The 24569-nt window shown below is 35.1% G+C and overlaps 1 protein-coding gene across 1 annotated transcript in view; it reads left to right on the plus strand.

Moving 5' to 3' along the window:
- The window catches only part of RPAP2 (RNA polymerase II associated protein 2), a 79041-nt gene that overhangs the window by 20333 nt on the left and 34139 nt on the right, over nucleotides 1–24569 (plus strand). Inside the window, exons 7-10 of the mRNA XM_065889965.1 lie at nucleotides 6280–6315; nucleotides 8203–9139; nucleotides 14264–14346; nucleotides 16973–17053. Coding sequence (XP_065746037.1) covers nucleotides 6280–6315; nucleotides 8203–9139; nucleotides 14264–14346; nucleotides 16973–17053 — 1137 coding nt within the window. The remainder of the gene's footprint in view (nucleotides 1–6279; nucleotides 6316–8202; nucleotides 9140–14263; nucleotides 14347–16972; nucleotides 17054–24569) is intronic.

The raw sequence follows: 24569 nt of genomic DNA on the forward strand, positions 1-24569 counted from the left end.
GCTAGTCACCATCCAAGCAGTGTCATTTGTTTTCTTTGAGTAACACCAAACCAAGGTAGCTTCTGTGACTAGAGTTTTCGTGAGTGGGAAGAAGGAGGGTAAACAGGATAATTTGGATGATTGGGAAAGGACACACCTCGATTGACTGAAGGACTAAGGAAGAAAAAAAAATAGATCAAATTTTTACTGTCAGGGAACTTACTGCCTATTGCCTTATTTTGTCTTTTTCTTCTAATTTTTTTATTATTGGTCTTGGGGGAATTCCTGAACTGCAGGGAAATCTCTAGAGCGGGGATGTACGCCTCCTGATGTGTGGTACTTGATGTTTAATGGGAAAGAATGCCTTGATCAGTTAGCAGTGCCTCCCATAGCTAAGGAGAGGATTGGCAACAAATCCATTCCCTGCAGTGCCTAGTATGCTTGCGACTGAACAAAAGATGAATGGATTATCTAGGCAGTAGTTATATGATTGATGCTGTGATGTTTAATTATATAGAAAAATACTTGCAACTGATATTTTTGATTGGTAGCCTTTAAATGTCATAACTCAAATGGCTTCTGGTTCCATCTATCCATTTAGCTTGACTTTTTAAAATTAATTTTTATTGGAGTATAGTTGCTTTACAATATTGTGTTCTTTCTGCTGCACAGCAAAGTGAATCAGCTATATATATACATATATCCCCTCTCTTGGATTTCCTTCCCATTTAGGTCACCACAGAGCACTGAGTAGAGTTCCCTGTGCATAGGTTCTCATTAGTTATCTGTTTTATACATAGTAGTGTACGTATATCAATCCCAGTCTCACAAATCATCCCACCCCTTCTCCCCCACTTGGTGTCCATATGTTTGTTCTCTACATCTGTGTCTCTATTTCTGCTTTGCAAATAAGATCATCTGTACCATTTTTCTAGATTCCACATATATGCATTAATATACGATATTTATTCTCTTTCTGACTTACTCTGTATGACAGTCTCTCGGTCCATCCGCATCTCTGCAAATGACACAATTTCGTTCCTTTTTATGGCTGAGTAGTATTCCATGATATATATATACCACATCTTCTTTATCCATTCCTCTGTTGTTGGACATTTAGGTTGCTTCCATGTCCTGGCTGTTGTAAGTAGTGCTGCATTGAACATTGGGATGCATGTATCTTTTTTTTTTTTTTTTTTTGCATGTATCTTTTTGAATTATGGTTTTCTCTGGTATATGCCCAGTAGTGGGATTGCTGGGTCATATGGTAGTTCTATTTTTAGTTTTTTAAGGAACCTCCATACTGTTCTCCATAGTGGCTGTATCAGTTTACATTCCCACTAACAGTACAGGAGGGTTCCCTTTTCTCCACACCCTCTCCAGCATTTAATGTTTGTAACTTGACTTTTTTTAATCAAAGATTTTTGCAATATGACCTTCATTACAGCCCTATTTTGCCCTTTAAATGGGATTTATGTTCAGTGCTTTAGCTTCTCTTTAGTGCACACCTATGTTCTTGTATTTTTTTCTATTAATTGACTTTGTTTTTTTACTTTTATTATTATTTTTTTTTATTTTTTTTTTTTTTGCTGTACATGGGCCTCTCACTGTTGTGGCCTCTCCTGTTGCGGAGCACAGGCTCCAGACGCGCAGGCTCAGCGGCCATGGCTCACGGGCCCAGCCGCTCCGCGGCATGTGGGATCCTCCCAGACCAGGGCACGAACCCGTGTCCCGTGTGTTGGCAGGTGGACTCTCAACCACTGTGCCACCAGGGAAGCCCTTATTATTTTTTTAAATTAATTTATTTGGTTGTGCTGGGTCTTAGTTGCGGCAGACGGGCTCCTTAGTTGCGGCTCACAGGCTCTTTAGTTGCAGCTCACAGGCTCCTTAGTTGTGGCTCGCCAGTGCCTTAGTTGCGGCATGGGAACTCTCAGTTGTGGCACGCATGTGGGATCTAGTTCCCTGACCAGGGATCAAACCCGGGCCCTCTGCATTGGGAGCTCAGAGTCTTAACCACTGCACCACCAGGGAAGTCCCAGTTGACTTTGTTTTTTGAGCAATTTTAGGTTCACAGCAAAATGGAGAGGAAGGTTCAGAGATTTCCCATAAACTCCCTGCCCACACACATGCATAACCTCCCCCATTATCAGCATCCCCCATCAAAATTGTACATTTCTTACAATTGATGAGCCTGCATTGACACATCATTACCACATCCATGGTTTACATTAGGGTTCACTCTTAGTGTACAGTTTTGGGTTTGGACAAATGTATAATGACTTGAATCTACCATTACAGTGTCATACAGAGTAGTTTTATAGCCCTAAAAATCCTCTATGCTCCACCTATTCGTCTCCTACCCTCAAACCTCTGTAACCCCTTATCTTTTTCTGTCTCCATAGTTTTACCTTTTACAGAATGTCATATAGTTGGAGTCCTATAGTATGTAGGCTTTTCAAACTGGATTCTGTCACTTAGTAAAAAGCATTTAAGTTTCTCCCTGTCTTTTCATAGCTTGATATCTCATTGCTTTTTAGCAATGAATAATATTTCATTGTCTGAATGTGCCTAGTATTTATCCCTTTGCCTAGTGAAGAACATCTTGGTTACTTCCAAGTTTTGGCAAATATGAATAGAGCTGCTGTAAACATAGCATACAGGTTTTTGTATAGACATGTTTTCAATTCCTTTGGGTAAGTACCAAGGCATATGATTTCTGGATTGTATGGTTAGAATATGTTTAGTTTTGTAAGACGTCTCTAAGCTGTCTTCCAAAGTGATTGTACCATTTTGCATTCCCACCAGCAGTGAATGAGAGTTTCTATTGCTTTACATCCTCACCAACATTTGATGGTGTCAGGGCTCTGGATTTCGGCTGTTCTAATAGGTGTGTAGTAATATCTCATTATTATTTTAATATGCATTTCTCTGATGATATATGAGGTGGAGCATCTTTTCATATGCTTGTTTGCCAGCTGTATATCTTCTTTGGTGAGGTCTTTTGTACATGTCTTAGTCTGTTCAGGCTGCTATAACAAAATAGCATGGATTGGGTAGCTTAAAAACAAGAGGAATTTCTTCTCATAGCTATAGAGGTTTTAAATCTGAAGTTTTAAATCTGTCAGGGTGCCAGTATGGTTGGGTGAACACCTTTTCTGGGTTGAAGACTTCTGGTTATGTCCTTACATGGTAGAATGGGAAGGGATCTCTCTGGCCTCTCTTATAAAGACGCTAATCGTATTCAGGAAGGATTTGCCCTCATGACCTAATCACCTCCCAAAGGCCCCATCTCCTAATAGTATCACATTGGGTTAGGATTTTCTTTTTTTTTTTTTTATGGCTGCGTTGGGTCTTCGTTTTTGCGCGTGGCTTTCTCTAGTTGTGGCGAGTGGGAGCTGCTCTTCATTGCGGTGTGCAGGCTTCTCGTTGCAGTGGCTTCTTTTGTTGCAGAGCACGGGCTCTAGGCCTCCAGGCTTCAGTAGTTGTGGCACACAAGCTCAGTAGTTGTGGCTCACCGGCTCTAGGTTGCAGGCTCAGTAGTTATGGCACACGGGCTTAGTTGCTCCGCGGCATGTGGGATCTTCCTGGACCAGGACTGGAGCCTGTGTCCCCTGCATTGTCAGGCGGATCCTTAACCACTGCACCACCAGGGAAGCCCTGGATTAGGACTTAACATATGAATTTGGGGGTGAAGGGACACAGACATTCAGAACCTTTGATCTTGTCAGTGTTCTGGATTTTGGTTATTCTAATAGATGTATAGTGGTATCTTCTTGTATTAATTTGCATTTCCCTGATGACTTTTGTAGAGCAGGGGTCCCCAACCCCCGGACCACAGACCAATACTGGTCCGTGGCCTGTGAGGAACTGGGCCACACAGCAGGAGGTGAGCAGTGGCTGGGCGAGCCAGCAAGCGAAGCTTCGTCTGTATTTACAGCCACTCCTCATCGCTCACATTACCTCTTGAGCTCTGCCTCCCGTCAGATCAGCAGCGGCATTAGATTCCCATAGGAGCTTGAACCCTCCTGTGAACTACACATGCAAGGGATCTAGGTTGCACGCTCCTTATGAGAATCTAATGCCTCATGATCTGAGGTGGAGCTGAGGTGGTGAAGCTAGTGCTGGGGAGAAGCTGCAAATACGGATTATCATTAGCAGAGAGGTTTGACTGCACAGAGACCGTAATAAATCAGTTGCTTGCAGACTCTCATCAAAACCCTATCAGTTTAAAAAAAAAAAAAAAAAACCCTATCAGTGAGTGGCAGGTGAAGACAAGCTCAGGGCTCCCAGTGATTCTGCATTATGGTGAGTTGTATAATTATTTCACTATACATTACAGTGTAATAATAATAGAAATAAAATGCACAATAAATGTAATGCATTTGAATCATCCCAAAACCATCCCCCCATCCTGGTCCGTGGAAAAATTAACTTCCATGAAACCGGTCCCTGGTGCCAAAAAGGTTGGGGACTGCTGTTGTAGAGCATCTTTTCATATGCTTATTTACCATCTGTTTATCTTCTTTGGTGAGGTATCTGTTAAGGTCTTGGGCCCACTTTTTAATTGAGTTGCTTGTTTTCTTACTGTTGAGTTTTAAGTGTGCTTTGATATTTTGGATAACAGTCCTTTATCAGATATGTGTTTTGCAAATGTTTTCTCCTAGTCTGTGTCTTATCTTTTTATTCTGTTGACAGTATTTTTCACAGAACAGAAACTTTTAATTTTAATGAAGTCTGACTTATCAATTCTTTTTTCATGGATCATGCCTTTGGTGTGTATCTAAAAAGTCATCAAGGTTTTCTCCTGTATTATCTTCTTGGAGTTTTGTTGTTGATGTTTTAAAATATTTATTTATTTATTTATTGGCCACACCAAGCAGCACGCAGGGTATTAGTTCCCCAACCAGGGATGGAACCTGGGCCCCCTGCAGTGCTGCAGTGGAAGCATGGAGTCCTAACCACTGGACCACCATGGAAGTCCCTCTTCCAGGATTTTTATAGTTTTGCATTTTACTTTTTAAGTCTGTGATCCATTTTGAGTTTTTGTGAAGAGTGTAAGGTCTGTATCTAGATTAATTTTTTTGCATGTGGAACATCACTTGTTGAAAAGACTATATTTTCTCCATTGTGTTGCCTTTGTTCTTTTGTCAGAGATCATGACTGTTCCTGTGGGTCTATTCTGGTCTCTCTATTTTGTTCCAATGATCTTTTTTGTCTCTTCTTTCACCAGTGCCACACTGCACTGTCTTGATTACTGTAGCTTTATAGTAAGTCTTAAAGTCAGGTGGTGTCAATTCTCCAACTTTGTCCTTCTCCTTCAATATTACGTTAACTATTTTGGGTCTTTGCCTTTCCATAAAAACTTTAGAATGAATTTGTCAATATCCATAAAATAATTTGCTGGGATTTTGATTGGGATTTCATTGAATCACAGATCAATTTGAGAAGAACTAACCTCTTGACAATATTGAATCTATCAGTGCACATAGAATATTGATCCATTTATTTAGTTCTTTGAATACTTACTTTTATTTAACATGTTTTGTAGTCTTTAGAAGCCACTTTTTCTGAGTACTTCAGAAGCACTTTACAGAGTTTTCCTGTCCTCTTGGATTCATTTGCTATTATATTTGTTCCTCTTTGTATTTGGCTTTTTAAGAGCCTTTTCCTCCCCCTTTTTAATGCCCAGCCATATGTGATTTCTGGTATTGCATAGCAAAATTGTCCCTAGAGTTAAATCACCTGACCTACATACCTCACATCCATGCTACAATACAACTGCTTTCTCAAAATTAGGGCAAAAAGTCTTATTGACCATATAAAGGAAATAACAGGAGAATTATAATATTGAATAAATAATCTCTGACCTCAACAAGCTTGTAGTCTAGTTATGAAACTAGACTTAAATATACGAAAAGTAAGATATTTAGATAAAATTTCTGTGTTAGGTCATAGAAGAGCACATGATTAATGTGTATTAACTCTACAGACAATGATGACTCTGGAATTTAAAGAAGGGAGAGATTTACTTTAGCAGGTTAGTCAAGGAAAACCTAATTGGGCTAGTGGAAGTTGAACTTAATCCTGAAATATAAGTAAATTTTGGATTAGAAAGATTAATTCATATTTCTTGTGGATGAGTTTTATAATATGTTGTGGTTTAATGTTTTTCTTAAAAAATCTTTATATGAACTATTTCCTTTTAATTATATTTTCTATCCAAAGTGGTTATAATAAACACTTGAAAGTGTTTGACATATCAATTGCTTTCAGTTTTTTACTTCTGTGTTTTTGTCACAGATGTCCTGATTTTCAGCTGCTACAGGAAGGACAAAGGTATGGTTGAATCAGTATCACTTACCTTCTATGTATTCTTGTTAATAGAAGCATTAAGAGTAAACCAGGTGATATGAACTCTTGGACTTCCTGTGCTGATGCATTATGTAAGTGCCCATTCTAGCCCACAAAAAGAAATATTTGCCTTGTACAGCTTTTTTTTCTTTTGTGATGGTAAGATGATGTGTTTGATCTGTATGATTTACTGTACAGCTGTTCCTACCAAGGAAGTCTAATTGAACCTGTTGAAATATGACACAAACACAACTTCCATCTGAGATATTGTGCTTCTTTGTCAACTAGATTGTGCCAATTACATTTGTTGAAAGGTTTTTATAGTTTTATAGAACATCAAAACATTAATGTATCAGTTAATTATTTGAAAGAGTGTCTAAAGCATTAATAGAAATTCCAAGTTGTGATTTTTTTTCTAAACTTTCCTCATGGTATTGCTTGCCCAACCATGATCATCTCTCAAAACATATCCTTTTATCTTCCAGAATAAATTTTCCTAGTTATTAGTCACTACCTTAGTTAGATGGAATTGAGCACAAGTGAGAGATATTTATTATTCGCTATAAATCTTTAACTTACAGCTTCAAAATAGTATAGAAAAATATAATTACCATACAATTCCAAGAGAAAGTATACATGAAAATTGAGTTGTTCTAAGTTTTCTGAAATTGTACTTACTTTAGATACAAGAGACAGTCTGTGGCTATGTAGGCTAGACTCTAACTAAAAAATGGTATAAAATACTGAATGAACTTATCTTTTTTCTCCATTCCCATCTACAACCTTATTTTCAACTGTTTTTCTTCTTCTTTTACACTTCCCCCAAGCATGCTTTTTTGTTTATTGCTGAATTATTTTATTTCATTTTATTTTTAAAAATTGTAATAGGCTTTGGGGGGGATAGGTTTACAGAAAATACAAAAAATAGGTTTACAGAAAAATTGTGTGAGAAGTAGAGAGTTCCCATACACCCTTTCACCACCCTCCAGGTGCTTCTTGACCTAGAATCCTTGCCATCCTGATCTTTTAAAGTTGTTATATGTGCATTTGCTTAAGGGTAATTGCTCTCCTATCCTTATTTATCTCAAGTTTGTATAGACAAAGCTCTCTTTGTCTCTGCTCTTTCATATTTTTTAATCCTTTATAAACCTAATCTGAAAATTAAAGGAACATAGGCAAAGGGAAAACTGTTGTCTTATTATTATCATTGTGATTTAACTCTGGGATTTTCAAGTATAAGTATCTTTCATTGATAAATGTTGATTTGCCAACTTTATTTTCTGCTATGACTTTCTTGAATTTTTCATTCAGTGGAATTTTCTGCATAACTATCAGCCAGAATTGGAAAATGCTTAAATGTCTCTTTTTATTTTTGTTTCAAAATCTAAACAGTTCCTCTCATTTTTTTTTGAGAAACCAATAATGAAGTTTTCAAAAGAATCATTTTTTAAAAAAAGATATATAAAGCAGTTACAGAAATGGAGAAAGCAAAAATCAGAATAATTCAGTAGGATGGAATTATCAAATGTTGGTTTGTGAGGTTTTTGTTTTTGTGTGTATGTGGTTTGGTTTTTGTTTTGTTTTGTTTTTTGCTATACTCTTACAACACTTTTAAAATAATTGGAGAGAAAATACAAGGGAAGAAGATGGAAAGAGACTTATATCAAATAAATAAGATGTAGAGAAATTATAGAATTATAACTTTCTTCTGAAATGTGTATGTGTGTGTGTATATAGGCCTAGGTAAATATAAGCCTATAAATAAGGCCTTGCCCAGGGAATAAAAGTTTCTACCTTGAAAGTTACAAAGTATAAATACTGTGGAACATGTTGCTTTTCTGTTACAGTTGTTTTGTTTCTTTCCCTCAACAGTGGTCATTCTGGAGAAGAAATACAGTTATGCAGTAAGGCCATTAAAACATCAGATGTTGACAGTCCTGGCCATTTTGAGAAGCATGATGAATCTAGTTCTTCTGGCACTCACAGTGATAGTAGCAGTGATAACGAGCAAGACTTTGTTTCCTCCATTCTACAAGGAAACAGACCAAGTGCAATGGGTATAAGGCCACAGCTGCACAAAAAAAGCATAATGAAAAAGAAAGCTGGTCAAAAGGTTAACTCCAAACATGAAAGCAAAGAACAGACAGTAATAGATGTCACTGAGCAGTTAGGCAATTGCAGATTAGACAGTGAGGAGAAAGCTGCTGCTTGTGAACTTCCTTTACAGAATGTATATACTCAGATTTCTTCAAATAGGTCTCTGCAAGAAAAATTAGAAGCTTCAAAAATTTCTGAAAATAAATACAGTAGTTCAAAAATAACTCTTGTAGGCATAAGTAAGAAAAGTGCTGAGCATTTTAAGAGGAAATTTGCCAAATTGAACCAAGTTTCTAGGTCAGCTTCTAGTTCAGTGCAGGTGTGCCCTGAAGTTGCAAAGGCAAACTTACTTAAAGCCCTGAAGGAGACTTTGATTGAGTGGAAGACAGAAGAAACTTTGAGGTTTTTGTATGGCCAGAATTATGCTTCCGTATGTCTGAAACCCTCTTCAGCCCCTCTGGTTAAGGAAGAAGAACTTGATGAAGATGATGTGAACTGTGACCCAGACAGTCATTCCCCTGCCTTGCAGGAATCTCAGAACAGCTTGGATGAGTCTTTACCATTTAGAGCCTCAGATACAGCCATTAAACCACTGCCAAGTTATGAGAACTTGAAAAAAGAAACTGAAACATTAAATCTAAGGATCAGGGAGTTTTATAGAGGACGATATGTTTTGAATGAAGAAACCACCAAATCACAAGACTCGGAAGAGGTATGTCTTCATGATAATGATTTTTCCATACTGCTAACATGTGGAACACTCACCATAGTAAATCTTGGAGCAGGAAGAAAAGTACTGAAGGAATAATTTTTTTTAATTTTCAGAATTTTCTTTAGTCTTTCAGTCCTTTGGTTTAAAATGCCATCTCCAGTATTGACATTATTATTTTCCAAATAAGTTAAAGTTTGCCCCAGGAAATTTTCATCAATATTTAACATTTTTCTCTAATGTAGAAATAGCCTACAATTGTGGGACAAAGTTTTCTTTAAAACCTAATTCTTAAAAAAAAAAAAAAAAACAAAAAACCTAATTCTTCATATAATATCTAGACTCTCTGAAAAGACTTGTTTTTTCTTCGTTGGTATGTATGCTTTCAGATTTCTACAGAGAGTGTGTATCTTTGTGTTTTATTTCCAATGGGACTATATGCAGTGGAGTAGACTTACTAATTGAATAGTAAAATATTTGGATGATATTTGGCAAACATGCTCACTTAAAATATTATGAATGAAAATTATTTAGTAAAGGAGACTTATTGGGGAAATAGTGGACATAGGAGAAAATGGAAAGAGCACATTCAGGTAACGTAGATTTGATTATCTGCTCTGTCATTTACTAGCTATGAAAACTTAGTCTCTTGAGTCTGATTGCTTATCTGTAAATGGGATTATAAATGGATTCCCTTACTCAATTTTTATGAGTTTTAAAGATAATACATATAAAGCATTTATCCCAGTGCCTGACATATAATTGGTATTCAGTTATATGTAAATAGTTATATGTAGAAACTGATGTTATGCTGCTGAGATTTCATGAGGTTCTGTCAGTATTTCCATTACCCATTTTTGGTTGATGTGTAGTTTGGGAAAGGAAGTCATTTGGCATGAAGAGGAATAGGTGATAACCTTGTTTTTACCATAGGAGTTTGTTTCCTGAGTAAATATGGCTCTAAATTTAAGAACACATTTGGAGATTTAAAAAGAGTGTGAAAGTGGAAATACAGTAAAACTTTAGAAATTTCTTATATTTCTACAGAATGTTACCTAGCCCAACACTATATTTGAAATCACTTCAACTGGATTATTAGACAGCATCCATAACTTTATATGAAGCCTGGAGAAACATTGTTCTCTGTCATTAAGCTGCATAACTTTACTATAGCACTTGTTTTATTGTTTTTATGCTAATAAGCCTTAAGAAGGAAAAAGTAATCCCTGAAATTTGACTGCTTCTCTGTTGCTGAAACTTTTTCATTGCAGAAACTAACACAACATTGTAAAGCAATTATATTCCAATAAAGATGTTAAAAACATTTTTTTAATATATATTAGAAAAAAAAACTTTTTCATTGAAGTGTAACACAAATAGTAAGTGTACAGCTCATTGCATTATCACAAGTGAACACACCAATGTAATCACTACGCAGGCCAAGAAATTTGAGTAAACCAGAAGCCCCACTATGTCTCCTCCAAATCATTACCTCTTTCCCAAATTAATGACTATAATAGCATAGATTAATTTTGAACTGAATGTAAATGGATTCACTCAGTATATGTTCTTTGGTATCCAGTTTATTTTGTGCAGCATTATGTTCATGAGTCATTTGCGTTGCACATAGTTGTAGTTCATTCTTTCATTGCTGCATAGTATTCCATTATATAAATATACCACAATTAATGTTAATAAGCGTTTAGGCTGTTTCCAGTTTGGGGCTATTATGAGCTATGCTGTTATGAACTTTTCTTGTGCATGTTTCTTTTAATGTGTATACATTTCTGATGGGTATGTACCTAGGACTAGAATTTCTGGGTCAGAGTGTATGCATATATGCAACTCTACTAGATAATGCCAAACAGTTTTCCAAAATGGTTCAAACATTTTATATTCTACTATCACTGTATGAGAGTTTACATGACTCCACATTCTCACCAATACTTGATATTGTTACTTTTCACTATTCCGATGGTACTGATTTTAGGTTATAATACATTTCTCTGATGATTAATGAGTTGAGTACTGTTTCATCTGCTTATGAACCATTTGGATAGTCTCTTTTGTGAAGTGCCTGTTCAAGTCTTTTTTTCCATTTATCTATTGGAATATCAGGAACTCTTTATTTATTCAGGATTCAAGTCCATTTTTGTGTATTGCAAATATCTTCCACTCTGAGACTTGCCTTTTCACTCTTATTAATGGTGTCTTGAGTCCAGTTTACTAATGGTTCCCTTTAGTGACTTCTTTAAGAAATCTTTACTTAGCCCAGGTTATTTCATCTTCTAGAAGCTTTGTTTTTCCTTTAACATTTAGATCTGTAATTCATCTGGAATTGATTTTTGTTTACGGTGGGGAGTTTCAGTCAGATTTCATTGTTTCTCTCTGGGGAAATGTGTGCACATTAAAGTACTGTTGATTTTTCTTTTTCTTTTCTTCTTTTCTTTTTTTCCTTCTTTCTTTTTTGTTTTGTTTGTTTGTTTGCTCATTCCTTAAGTTACTGAGAGAGATGGGCAAGGTGGGTCAAAATCTCTCAGCATAATTATAAATTGATTATTTTTCCTTTCAGTTTTGTGAATTTTACTTTTAATATTTTGAGACAATGATCTTGGGTGCAAATGTGAGATTATTATGTCTTCCTGGTAAATCTAACCTCTTAGCATATGGAGTGACTTTGCTTTCCATTGATTTTATTTATTTATTTTTGGCTTTACAAGATCTACTTTCCTGACACTCTCATTCTTTTATTAGTATTTTCAAGGACTATCTTTTTTTTAAAAAAATCTAGGTTGATAATCTTTGTCCGTTACGTAGAGAATTTAGTCCATTTACATTTAGTGTCACAATTGATATATTTGGGTTTAAATCTAGCATCTCACTTGTTGCTTTCTGCATGTCCCACCTGTTCTGTGTTCTTCTCTCCTTTCTTGCTTTCTTTGGATCAGATATCATTATTCCATTTTTTGCCCTCTGTTAGCTAGTTTTTATACATTCTTTTACTGATCATTAATTGGTTTCCCTAAAGATTAAAAACTGAATCTGTGTCTTATTAAAATCTAATATAAGTTAATACTTTTATTGCTTCCTGGACAATTAGTACCTTAGAAACTTTAATTCCATTTACCCCATCTTGACTTAACGTGCTCTGTTGTTGTGTACTTTTATTGTCTCTGTATTTTTAAATCCTACAAGATTGTTTATAGTCGGTATTAAGTTGGATTTATCCAATTAATTACTCTTTTACTGTTCTTCATTCCTTCCTGCATCTCCATTCCTTCATCTGGGATCGTTTGCCTTGGGCCTGAAGAATATCCTTTTTTTCCATTAGTGTCAGTTTGCTAATGATGAATCTTCTCAGTTTTGTCAGGACATTCTTTATTTTACTTTCACTTTTGAAAGATGTTTTCCTGGACACTGAATTCTAAATTAATTCTAAATTAGTAGTTATTTTCTTGCAGCCCATTGAAAATACATATTCATTGTTTTTTGGCTTCCATTTATTTCTCTTATTTGAAAATACTGTTTCTTCCTTTAGCTACTTTTAAGATTTTTTTTTTTTTTGTCTTTGGTTACCGTCAATTTTAGAATGCTTTGTGTGTGATTATATTTGTATTTATTCTTTTGGCTATTGTATACTTAAATCTGTGACTTGATTTCTTTTATCAGTTTTGGAATATTCTCAGTTATTATCTCTTCAGGTATTGCTTCTGTCCCATTCTCCCTTTCCTCTCTACCTGGTACTCCAATTGCAGATATGTTAGTCTTTTTCACTGTATCTTCTGTTTTTTATATTCTCTTGTGCTTTGCATTACCCCAAGCCGGGGGGTGGGAGGAGAGGGGTGTGTGTCTGTGCTTCATTCTGGATATCTTCCAAATCAGTATTCTCTCTTCAGTCTTTTCTACTATGTTATTAAATCTATCCATTGAGTTCTTTTAAATACTCTGTTTTTTCAGTTACTAGGAGTTTTGTTTGGTTTTTTTATATAGCTTCCAGTTCTCTGCTAAAATTTTCCATCTTGTTATTTTTCTTTGAATATATTCAGCATAGTTATTCTAAATAAGGTTGATAACTTCATTACATGGATTTCCTAGGGGTTGATTTCTATGAGCTAATGTTTCAGATTTTGATCATATTGTCTTGTTTTCTTATTGTTTTATTATGTGGCAAACATTGCATAATAAAAATTAGAGATAGCTTGAAACCCAGGCTGATGTTATCTTCCTCTAGAACAGATTTGTGTTTGCTTCTGGCAGATGATTTGCTGGTCTAGTTCCCTGACTAGGTTTTGAACCCAGGCCCCCTTCATTGGGAGTGCAGAGTCTTACCCACTGAATCACCAGGGAAGTCCCACCAAATCACCAGGGAAGTCCCACCAAATCACTTTAATCCAATCAGTGATTAAGATGATTTGAAGTTGGGCTTCAGTCCCTGCAAGAGCCAGTCCATTTCCTCTTCATTCTTACTCCTGGAGTATGGTACTTCTAAGTCCTGGTCTCAAGTTTGGGGTAGGTTGACAGTACCTCTTCCTTCTTGGCATGCCCTGAACTCTGGTGCTCAGGTTCTCATTATCTAAATTGCCTCTTCTGGAATTAGTCAGTGCCTTCTCTGGAATTACTTTCTCCAGAATCTCAGACCATAATTCTTTACTACCTTATTAGCTCTCTGATGCTTTCAAACAATCGTGGGTTTTTTCCCAGTTTTTTCAGTTTTTCAGCAGAAGAAGTGGTTTGAATTATCTTGTCTGCCGTTTCTAGAAGTGGAATTTCCCATAATACATTTATAGCATTTGATAATTTTAGTCCTTTAATCTCCTATATTTATATAGTATTTAGCATTTTACGAAGTCTTTTTATATACATTTTCTCATTTAATAAAGAAGGTATTAGTATCCCTATTATACAGATGAGAAAATGCTCTCAAAAGAGGGCAGATGGCTCAAGCAAGTTCATACTAGCCTACTGACTGAGCTGACACTCAAATTTAAATATTCTAATTCTGAAGTCTAATTTTTATTCTACCATACCACAGGTATAAACTTTTTGTGTTTTAATGCTTGTTGTTCTTATCAAGGAAAGAATGTAAATTTATGATTTTATTTTGCTTTGTTTGAAAATGTGATTCAGCATGATCCCACCTTTCCACTGATAGATTCAAGTTCTCAGAACCAGATTAGAAAACGCATCGTACTTGAAAAATTGAGTAAAATGTAAGTATGTAATTATCATTCCATGTTTATAATATTTAAATTATTTGGTATGTGTGGGTTCATAACTTATTGGTGTAATCCTTGAATTTTGAACAGAAGAATAATGTGTAAAGTTTACGTGGATTTTGTCACCTGAGAAATTTAGATTTTTAAGATGTCCTACCAAAGAATATTGAAATTGTTTTGTGTAGAAGACATAGAGACACATAATAAAGAGGAAGGTTGATATTATGGGAGTAGAAAATCAAACTGCCTCACTCCCACTTAATAATCTAGTGAAGTCAGGAAAAAAATATCAGAGCTAGACCCATTTAAATACTGATTTGTGGTAAATGTGTCACATCAGTTTCACGTGTAAATAAGATTTTATAAAGGTTTAACGGTTTATTGACTTATTCTATATACATATTCATAGAACCGTTTCACACTCAACAACTTGAATTTTGCAATTTAGTTTTAAGCTTCCCGTAGTGGAAGTTGTTGTTCTTGTAATTAGCCCAGTCATAAATGACATTTGAAAATTGCAGTCTTGGTTTCTCTTTCAAAAGGAGCTTGAAAATCTTTTTTTCAGAGGTGTGACGGCTATCTTGAACTTTTCAGTCAGCATTTTTTTTCTTCAGCAGAAAAGACAGAAAGGTGTTTTCAGTCAGTATTTAAGGTGCTGTGCACGTGCAGAAGTCTTAATTTTGTAGTAGTTCAAAAATAAGAAAAGCCTATTTTCTAGAAGCCATAGTACTTTGAACAGCTTAGTTCTCTAAATTTTACATGTTAAATAAGTGTTTAAATTAATATTTATTGAATGCCTGTTATGTGTTAGACGTTAGACTCTTCATATATAATAAATCTGTTTTGTCTTTTACCTGCTCTTCATACTTGTACATTTGTTTCTGTTAAATATTAGTTTAGACAACAGTGTAAGTCACCATCTGTCTGATTCATAGGATAAGAAGATATCAGTCCTTGATTTTAGTTACAAAGGTTTTGAAAGTTGGGATAGATTAACTATACTAGCATGTAATTTAGTAGGTAGGGATTTATGTGAAAATAGTTTTCTAGACTTTTTATCTAATGAAAGTACCCAGTTTTAAATTTAAGACCACATAGGCATGTCATTGAACGAATTCTGTTCCTTATGGGTTTGGGCTACAACAGAAGATACCAAAAGGAACCCTGCTAGAAGACCAAGTTATCGATATTAGGGCAGGAACTAAATTTGAGAAGTGGTGGGATAATTTAAGAAGAAGCACAAAGAACACTGAAAACAAAATAATTATAGTGACATAGGGATTTTTTCGGTTGGTTGTTTACGAAAGCAGTTGAGTTTTTTCTCATTGTAAAAGTAGCACCAACTGTACAAAAAACTTTTAGAGAATCAAAGAACATGAAATATGCACTGAGTATTAGATGATATTAAGGAATTGTTAATTTGGTTAGGTGTGATGGTTTTATTATTATATATGAAAATGCACTTGTATTTAGAGATAAATGAGGAATAATTTAGGGGTCAAATGACATGATGTCAGGGATTTACTTTAAGATACTGCAAAAAAAAAAGGAAAAATGAAGCAAATGTAACAAAATATAGGGAGATTGAATCTGGGAATAAAAATATGGGGTTATTGTTACTGTCTCTATTTTGAAACGTGTTTTAAAATAAGTTTTTTTAAAAAGTAATACATGCTTATTCCAGAAGATTTAGGCTGTAGAAAGTGATATAAATAAGGAAGCAAAAATCACCTGTAATCCCACCACTCAACAGTAACTATTAATATTTTGATGTTTATCCCTGACATATATGTGGTATAGCTGGTGTGTGTATATTCATTCCCTTTGGTTCCCTCTGGTATAGTCTAAACCTAGAGAGAATGACATATGTTTGATATATACTATGTGTGATATGCAATTGCATTATAACATGTATGTTTTTATGAAAATGGAATAATACTACATATGCATTTTTCACTTAACATTTATCATGAATATCTTTCCACATTAAAAAATATAGATTTATATTATTATTTTAAAGATTTTATTATTTGGTTATATCATAATTTATTTAACCACCTATTGATGGACATTTGTTACCATTTTTTCACTACTAAAAATATTTCTCCAATAACCATCTTTTTTATGTTTGATTATTTCTTTAGGATAAATTTTTTCATAGTAAAACTATTGGGTCAAAGAGTGTCCACATTTAAAATATTAGTATATATTGTCAAATTGCTCTCTAGAAATGTACTAATGTTTACTCTTACCATAAGGATGTAATAAGAAATATGCCACACTCCCATATTGGACCATTTGGAGGGCAGTTCTTCTGGCCTGTGTTCTTTCCATTTATTTAATATTTGAAAATAAAAAGTTAAGAAATACTAGAGACAAGAATATAGATGGCAGCCAAAATGATATTTTTGCATTTCAGTGCCTCATTCTGTAGCATAGGCTACAAAATAAGAGTGTGGAGTTATTTTGAAATATTTCTTTATGACTTCTTACCAGTTACAACCTTGCTTAATTGTCTCCACTTCAATGTTTCCCTATGGAAAATCCAGACTTAGGCAAGACCCCCAGAAATGTATCTATATAATTATATTTTAAAGGAAATATAATTTTTTATTTTCAGATTGCCTGGACTTATGGGGCCTCTTCAGATTACATTAGGAGATGTTTACACACAACTTAAAAATCTTGTCCGAACTTTCAGGTTAGTGTTAATATTAGGATTTTCCTTCTCAGTTATTTTGACTTTATGTAATTGCCTTGCAGAATCCATAGTAGACTAAGGCATGAAGGAAGTAAATGAGTTACCTTCATTGTCTTAAATCTAAATACTGTTTTATTTTCTCTTCCACTAAACATTACTTATATCTTTTGTTTTCTTTTGTTTTTGTTTGTTTAATTTTTATTGTAGTTGATTTACAGTGTTAGTTTCAAGTGTACAGCAAAGTGAATCAGTTATACGTATACATATATCCACTCTTTTTTAGGTTCTTTTCCCATCCCTGTGCTGTACAGTAGGAAGGTCCTTATTAGTTATCTGTTTTATATGTAGTAGTGTGTATATGTCAATCCCAATCTCCCAATTTGTCCCTCCCCCTCCAGCTTATATCTTTTGTTAAATGCAACCCCTTATTTGCTCAAACCTTGATATGTTTAGTTTGGGATAGTTTATTTATGCTAAAATTAAGAAGGAGAATATCTGAGACACAAAGGTGGTTAGTCAGTGACATCTTGGATTTTAGTGAATTAGTAAATAAATATCAGATGACCAGCACTATGGACAATACAGAAGAAGACTAATGCCCACCCTTGAGGAAGAACTCCTGTGAGAAGACAAGGTGAGCACAGAGAGCAGTGCAAAACAGTGGATAATTTAGCTTTGAGTAGTGTGGAGCAGACTTAAAGTGATCAGACAAGGACAGGAAGAATAGAGAATATCAATTACCAAGTGGAGCAGTTGGGATTTTTCTGCAACTATCAAGGTAAAAATATTCAACAGGCTAAGACGAGGTTCTCTACTAAGAAGCATAGAGATAGGCCTCTAAATACGTTATCAGTAGAGGTGTACCAAATACGCATTTTGGCCCAATGCCAGTGACCCAAAGTTAAATTAATATTTGTCTGTGGCTAAAGCCAGATAGCACCAACATAGGATGAACTTCTAGGGTAAAAGAATCATTTCATCCAAAAAATCAATTATTATTATAGTTTATTGCCAACAGTAGTAGTAAGATTTTTAAAGTTTACAATTATAATACAGGAACAGTTTCTTGGCACTGTCAGCAATTAGATTTCTCTTGCAGTCCCTGTATTGTACATAGGTAGTACCAAATAGATATACACTTTCAACCAGCACATTTGAAAACATCACCAACCTTTTTGTGTGCCGCAAAGTAATTCAGGAAAATGTTTTCAAATAAATTATTATTTTAATTTATTTGAGGAGCTAGGATTCAAGGAGCTAGGATTCAAAGTTTAGGCATGTCTCAAAAATTCTTCATCTTCAGCTACTGAAAAGGATTGTTTGTAACACTTTATGTTTGAATCTTCAGCCTTCATAGACCTAAGACTATATTAAGACATTCTTGTAGAGTTGTTTACTGTGAAGTTTTACTAAACAAAATGTGTTTGGGGTACCCTAATTTTCTCTAAAAGGCTTGTCTTAACATCTTAAAAATTATTTTGATTAGAGATTATATTTGAATTATTGCCCATCCTTTATTTACATAGTTTAGGTATTTTTCCATCCCATGGTATTATGAGGTAACATTGTTTTTAATTCATCATCACAAGGTGTGAAGAATTCCCTGATAGGATGTTTTCTTGAAAAATTTATGACTTAAATGGAAGTAAATAACTGAAATTTAAATACAGGTCTTAAATGTTATTTTCTTTAATGTTATGAATGGTAGTACATTATACAGTTCTGCAAAGACTGAATTATGATACATCTAATCTCTATTATTTTGTCTTACATTATTTGAATTCTTATAAACATTTTTTCCAAGATATAATGTTCTTGAGGAAGTTATCTATTTAATGTATGACATATTTGTATTAACTGTCAATCTATTTTGCTAAATAACTGAAAATTTTTACTAATTCTTTTATGCATAAAATTAAGTTTTCCTAAGCAACATTAATTACTACAGCATTTTACTCTTATATTGACTGATAAAACAAGCACATAAGAACATTTTCACTCCATTTCATCTAGAATGTTTATATTTGAAAGTGAATATTCAGGGAATAACAATAAATCTGAATGACATGATTGTGCTAATTACTGACATTGTTACACTCATTGGATGTCATGGTAACTATGCAATTACAAGATCATTGAATGCCAGAAATGATGCTCAAATTGGCCTAGGCCTTTGGAAGACTGACTAAATGCTTTGCTAAAAGGAGGGTTTGGGCCAAACACCAAGATGAAAGCTGAACTTCTTTGCATTTCTATTTAGTTAGGAAGAGAGAGACACTTGTTTTTTTAGGCCTAGGTCGTATACCTGTCACAAAACCATGCATCCAAAAGAAAACAAAAGTGTTTTTCAACTGTCTACATTCATGATAAAGTTTGAATAGATATGTACAGTGTGGATTTATTAGGAAGTAAATATCATATAAAGAAAGGTTAGCTGAGGGAAGATGAAGACCAGGTGCTACTCTGTTTCATTGATTTTTAAAAGACTTGTTACTCAATTTCTTGCAGACAGTGTTTATTTAATCACCATTCTGAGCAAACTGGTAAAGTCACAAAAGACACATTAGATGAAATATTAGAATAAAGCCTTTGATCTTGAACTACAAATATGAATTTTGTACTTCATTTTTTACCCCACTCATTTAGAATAGTGGGGTAAATGAACAAGTGATTCAACTTACTCTGCCTATATTTTCTAAAGCTGTTTTTCTACCTAATTGTATGTTTTCTTTCTTTCTTTTTTTTTAACTATTCTGAGGTTCTCAGAACTTACTGGAAACCCATTGGAAAAAAATGTTTGGCTACAACTGCAAGATTGCCACATTATTACTTTATGTGCCCTAGAAATTTAGGTATTTCAGGTTGGAAACCACTCACTGTCCAGGCTATTTGTTATTTTGGTCTTTTGAAGCAGCCCTGGTAATAATGTTTAGTCCATGTCAATACGTGTATTCAATATAGTACTTACTATCTGCCGGACTGTGCTTGGCACTTTACACGTTTAATTTCCAAAAAATAGTGGTATTGTCCTCATTTTACAGATGAGAGATGAGAGATTAAGTAATCTCAAATCACACAACTAGTAGTTAGGTTTAGACCCCAAATCTAAGTTGAGAGGATAGATCTTAAGTGGCCTCACCAAAAAGAAAGAAAGAAAGATAGAAAGAGAGACAGAGAGGGAGGGAGGGAGGAAGGAAGGAAGAAAGGAAGAAAATGGTAATTCTATGTGATGGAAATGTTATTTAACTTGATTGTGGTGGTCATTTCACATCGTATACATATATCAAAACATCAACTTGTGTACCTTAAATATATAATTACTATGTGTCAGTTATACCTCAGTAAAGCTGAAAAAAATTTTTTTATAAATTTATTTATCTTTGGCTGCATTGGGTCTTCATTGCTGGGTGCAGGCTTTCTCTAGTTATGGCAAGCGGGGGCTACACTTTATTGCGGCGTGCAGGCTTCTCATTGTGGTGGCTTCTCTTGTTGCGGAGCACGGGCTGTAGGCGCATGGGCTCAGTAGTTGTGGCTCACAGGCTCTAGAGCACAGGCTCAGTAGTTATGGCACACGGGCTTAGTAGCTCCGTGGCATGCAGGATCTTCCCAGACCAGGGCTCGAACCCGTGTCCCCTGCATTGGCAGGTGGATTCTTAACCACTGCGCCACCAGGGAAGCCCCTGAAAAAATTTTTTAAAGGAATCTATTGGTTGTCTCAGTAATTATTAGTATTAAAGGTTTTTTTTAAAGTAACTTCATTTATCACCACTCTAGACCCCAAGTAAGAACTCTACTTGAGAGGATTCTATTACCTGTGCTTTCTGTGACACATAAGCTAGCCAAGACAAGAGGCACAGTGTTCTTTAGTTTAGTAAGAGGTAGCCAACAGACTGCAGAAATGAGAAGACTCAAATATCACTTTCCTTTTATATTTATAAACTGTTATTTTATCACCTTTTTCTGTCATTCTTATTTAAGTTTTTTCAAGTTACTTTCTGCATTATTTACACTAAATTAAAATAAAGCCTAGATGAAACAATATGATGTGTGGGATTTGCTTCATAATTATCCAGGTTAGGGTGATGTTGAATATGAGGTTGTATAGATGAAACATGATTGACCAGGAGTTGATAATTGTTAAAGTTGTGATGACTGTATGGGAGTTGATTTTATGTTCTATCTTTATATATGTTTGAAATTCAACAATTTCTGCAGAAATAAGCCAAAAAATTCTTCTTTGTTTTGGTGTAGGGGATGCTATATATAAAAATGTTGTTGTTAAGTTATTTTTGAAAATATTTACTCTTTAGTACCTGCAAGTCAAAGTCTATAGCTTTAATAAAAATTACTTACATTGACTTTGCTGCCTTTTAGCAAAATGTCTGTTACTTATAATACAGAAATACCTCTGGTAAGATAATGCGTTTTGGGGTCTTCACATTCTGGCAGGACAATTTTAACAGGTATGTGACCATAGGCTAGGTCTTCTAGGTGAAGTCTCTGGGAAAACGCCGTATTGATGACAGTGACTAGTGTTGGGAGATCTTTTCAATCAATACTGATGGTGGGAGAGTTGACATAAATAACCATATCTTTCTCTTTGAAATGATAACCAATAATAGGAACTTGTAGAACAGTGATTCTTAAGCCAGTTGTGCATCAGAATTACCTGGGGGAGCTTTTAACAACTGCAGATGCCTGGCTCCACCCCTAGAGATTGAGTTTCATTTGGCTGGGGTTGGGCTCAGACATTAGTGTTTTTCAGAAGCCCCCCAGGTGATCCTAATATTCCGCCAGAGTTGAGAGCCTGTTAGAAGTAAACATGAAGCAGCTTTTTCAGCTCTTTGAAGAATCTTTCCCCAGTGAATAGAGCTGTGCTTTCCACTGAATTGCATCTTAGTCATTTATCTGGAATGTTACATTGATTTACCTGTCATAGTGGTTCCATCAGAAGCTGCTTGGTAATGATTCACTGTTGTCATTGTTGAAGCAAGATATTTTTCTAAATATGATTTGAATTAAAGTTGTATTTTGACACACAAGTCCTTTTTAAATTTCATCAGTGATGACTCAGTGTATGTTTCCTAAATCTGTATTGAATTTCCAATTATATTTTGGAACTGCTTTTAAAATGTTTTCTATCAAATATTACTGTTCTAATTTTTGAATTATCACTCAGAAAATAGTTAAGTATGATAATTTAGCATCTGTGCTTGAAATTATTTTGGCTCAGCAAAAGGGGAAATATGATAGCAGGTAAAAATGTTGCTGTTCTGCCACTTAAAGTACTTTGAAGTGAAAGCAGAGTACTTTGAAGTGAAAGCAGGGACCTTGTGTTTTCCCCAATGCCTGAAATGGTAGCATAGAGCAGGCACTCACTAGATTTTTTTCTGAACAAGTAAATAAATTCATGAAATCTTAAATTTGTCTTGGCTTTGGGAGATTTGAATACAATAGAAAAGGAAATTCTATTTAACTGTTTTTGACATTTTTTTTTCTTACATGCTTACCCTTCTTTGGCCTTTTTTGGTTATGTGATAGATTCTGTTTTAGTTGCTACAGATAAAACAGTGAACAAAATTAAATTCCTTCTCTCATTAACTATTCTAATGGAGAGGATATGTAAAATTTTAAAGACAATATGTGTGTTATTATGTGGTGATATACCTTTTTCCCTTTCCCAGTTCATTCTCCTCCTTTTCTCTCCAGAAGCAGGGAAAAAGGAATGGTACTAAGGAGGAAGTTGTGATTTTTAAATAGGCTGGTCAGGGAAGACCTCATTGAGAAGGTGCCATCTGTATAAAGACCTAACAGTTGGTGAGGGAACAAGCCATGTTGCTATCTATGAAAATATATCAGACAGGGAACAACAGGTGCAAATGCCCTGAAGCAGAAGCAGGCCTGGTATGTTCACAGAATATTAAGGATGCTGGTGAGGCTGGAGAAATGAGCAGAGGCAAAGGTACAAAGAGATATGGTCAGAGAAGTAAAGGGCAGGGAATGGCTATAGTATAGTTATATAGTCCTTGGAGCCATGGTCATTCTTTGACTTTTACTCTGAGTGAGATGGAAAGCAGTTTGTGGATTCTGAATAGGGGAAGGATGTGATCTGACATATATTTTTAGCAGTATCACTCTGTCTGCTGATTTGAGAAGTATAGTAGATGGTCAGAGGCAGGAAGACCGTTTAGATGTTGTTTAGGATATTGTTTCCATAATCTAGGCAAGAAATTATGTTGACCAAGGTGAAAGTAGTGGAGGTAATAAAAAGCGATAAGATTTTATTTTGAAAATAGAACCATCAGGATTTGATGACTGATTTGACATGGGATATGAAGAGAGTCGAGGTTACCCACAAAATTTTTGGCTTGAGCAACTGGATTCTAGAAGGATTGGGTAGCCATTTACTGAGATGGAGATACCTGCAAGAGGACCCAGTTTGCGGGGGAAGATAAGGAAATCAATTTTGGCTATACTGAAGTTTTGAGATGCCTATTAGACATTCAAGTGGAAATGAAGGTAGATCACTAGATATAGAAGTCTGTAATTCAAGGAAGAGGTACAGGCTAGAGATAATAAATTTAAGAGTTGTGAGCACATAGTTATCTAATATTTAATACTATGAGATTGGATGACATCACCAAGGGAATGAGCACATATAGAGGAGAGCAGAGACACAAGGGCAGAGGCCCTGGGGTGATCCAAAATCTCAGAAGGGGTGATCCAAAATCTCAGAAGGAGTGCCAGTGAGAGGGGAGGGGAATCAGGCGAGGGGAAACCAAGTGTAGAAAGTGTACCAAGGAGAAGGGATTGATCAACTGTGTCAAATGCTCCTGGTATATTAAGGTGGGAACTGAGAAATGTCCATTGGTTTTGGCAACATGGACGTCGTTTGTACGTTTAATCCTCACAAGAACCCTGTGAGGTAGGTAGTACTATTGTCCCCATTTTACTAAATTAAAAAAAAAAAAAGTTTTACAGCCATTGAATGTGTCCAACGTAAAACACGACTAATGACAGATCTGAATATTGAACCCATATCTGTCAGACTCTTTAACCACTATACTGTACTTGCTTTTTATATCATATAGACTTTTAACTATGGAAACATTTGTAGACATTTTAACTATGGAAAATATTCAGAGTAATGTAACAAAGATACACATCTCCACTCAGAATTAATCAAATCTATTAAGACATACCTTTTTCAATAAAATAAATAAAATGTTATAAGTTAATTCATTCATTCAGAAAAAATTAATTGAATTTCTTCTGACTCTTATTCTGGGCACTTGGAATAAATATGTGAAGAACACAAAGATTCCTGCCCTCAGCCCAGGCAAAACAGAAAATAAACAATAACCGTATGTTAGAAGGTGGTAAGTGGTACGAGGATAAAGAAAAATATATAGCAGGATAAGGAAAGTCAAGAGTTTGGGGCTGGGAGGTGGAGGGAGTTGCACTTACTAATAGTGTGGCCCAGGTAGACCCTACTGCAAAGGTGACGTAAGAAAAC

The sequence above is a fragment of the Phocoena phocoena genome, chromosome 1 (genome assembly GCF_963924675.1).
Source record: "Phocoena phocoena chromosome 1, mPhoPho1.1, whole genome shotgun sequence".
NCBI classification, from domain to species: domain Eukaryota; kingdom Metazoa; phylum Chordata; class Mammalia; order Artiodactyla; family Phocoenidae; genus Phocoena; species Phocoena phocoena.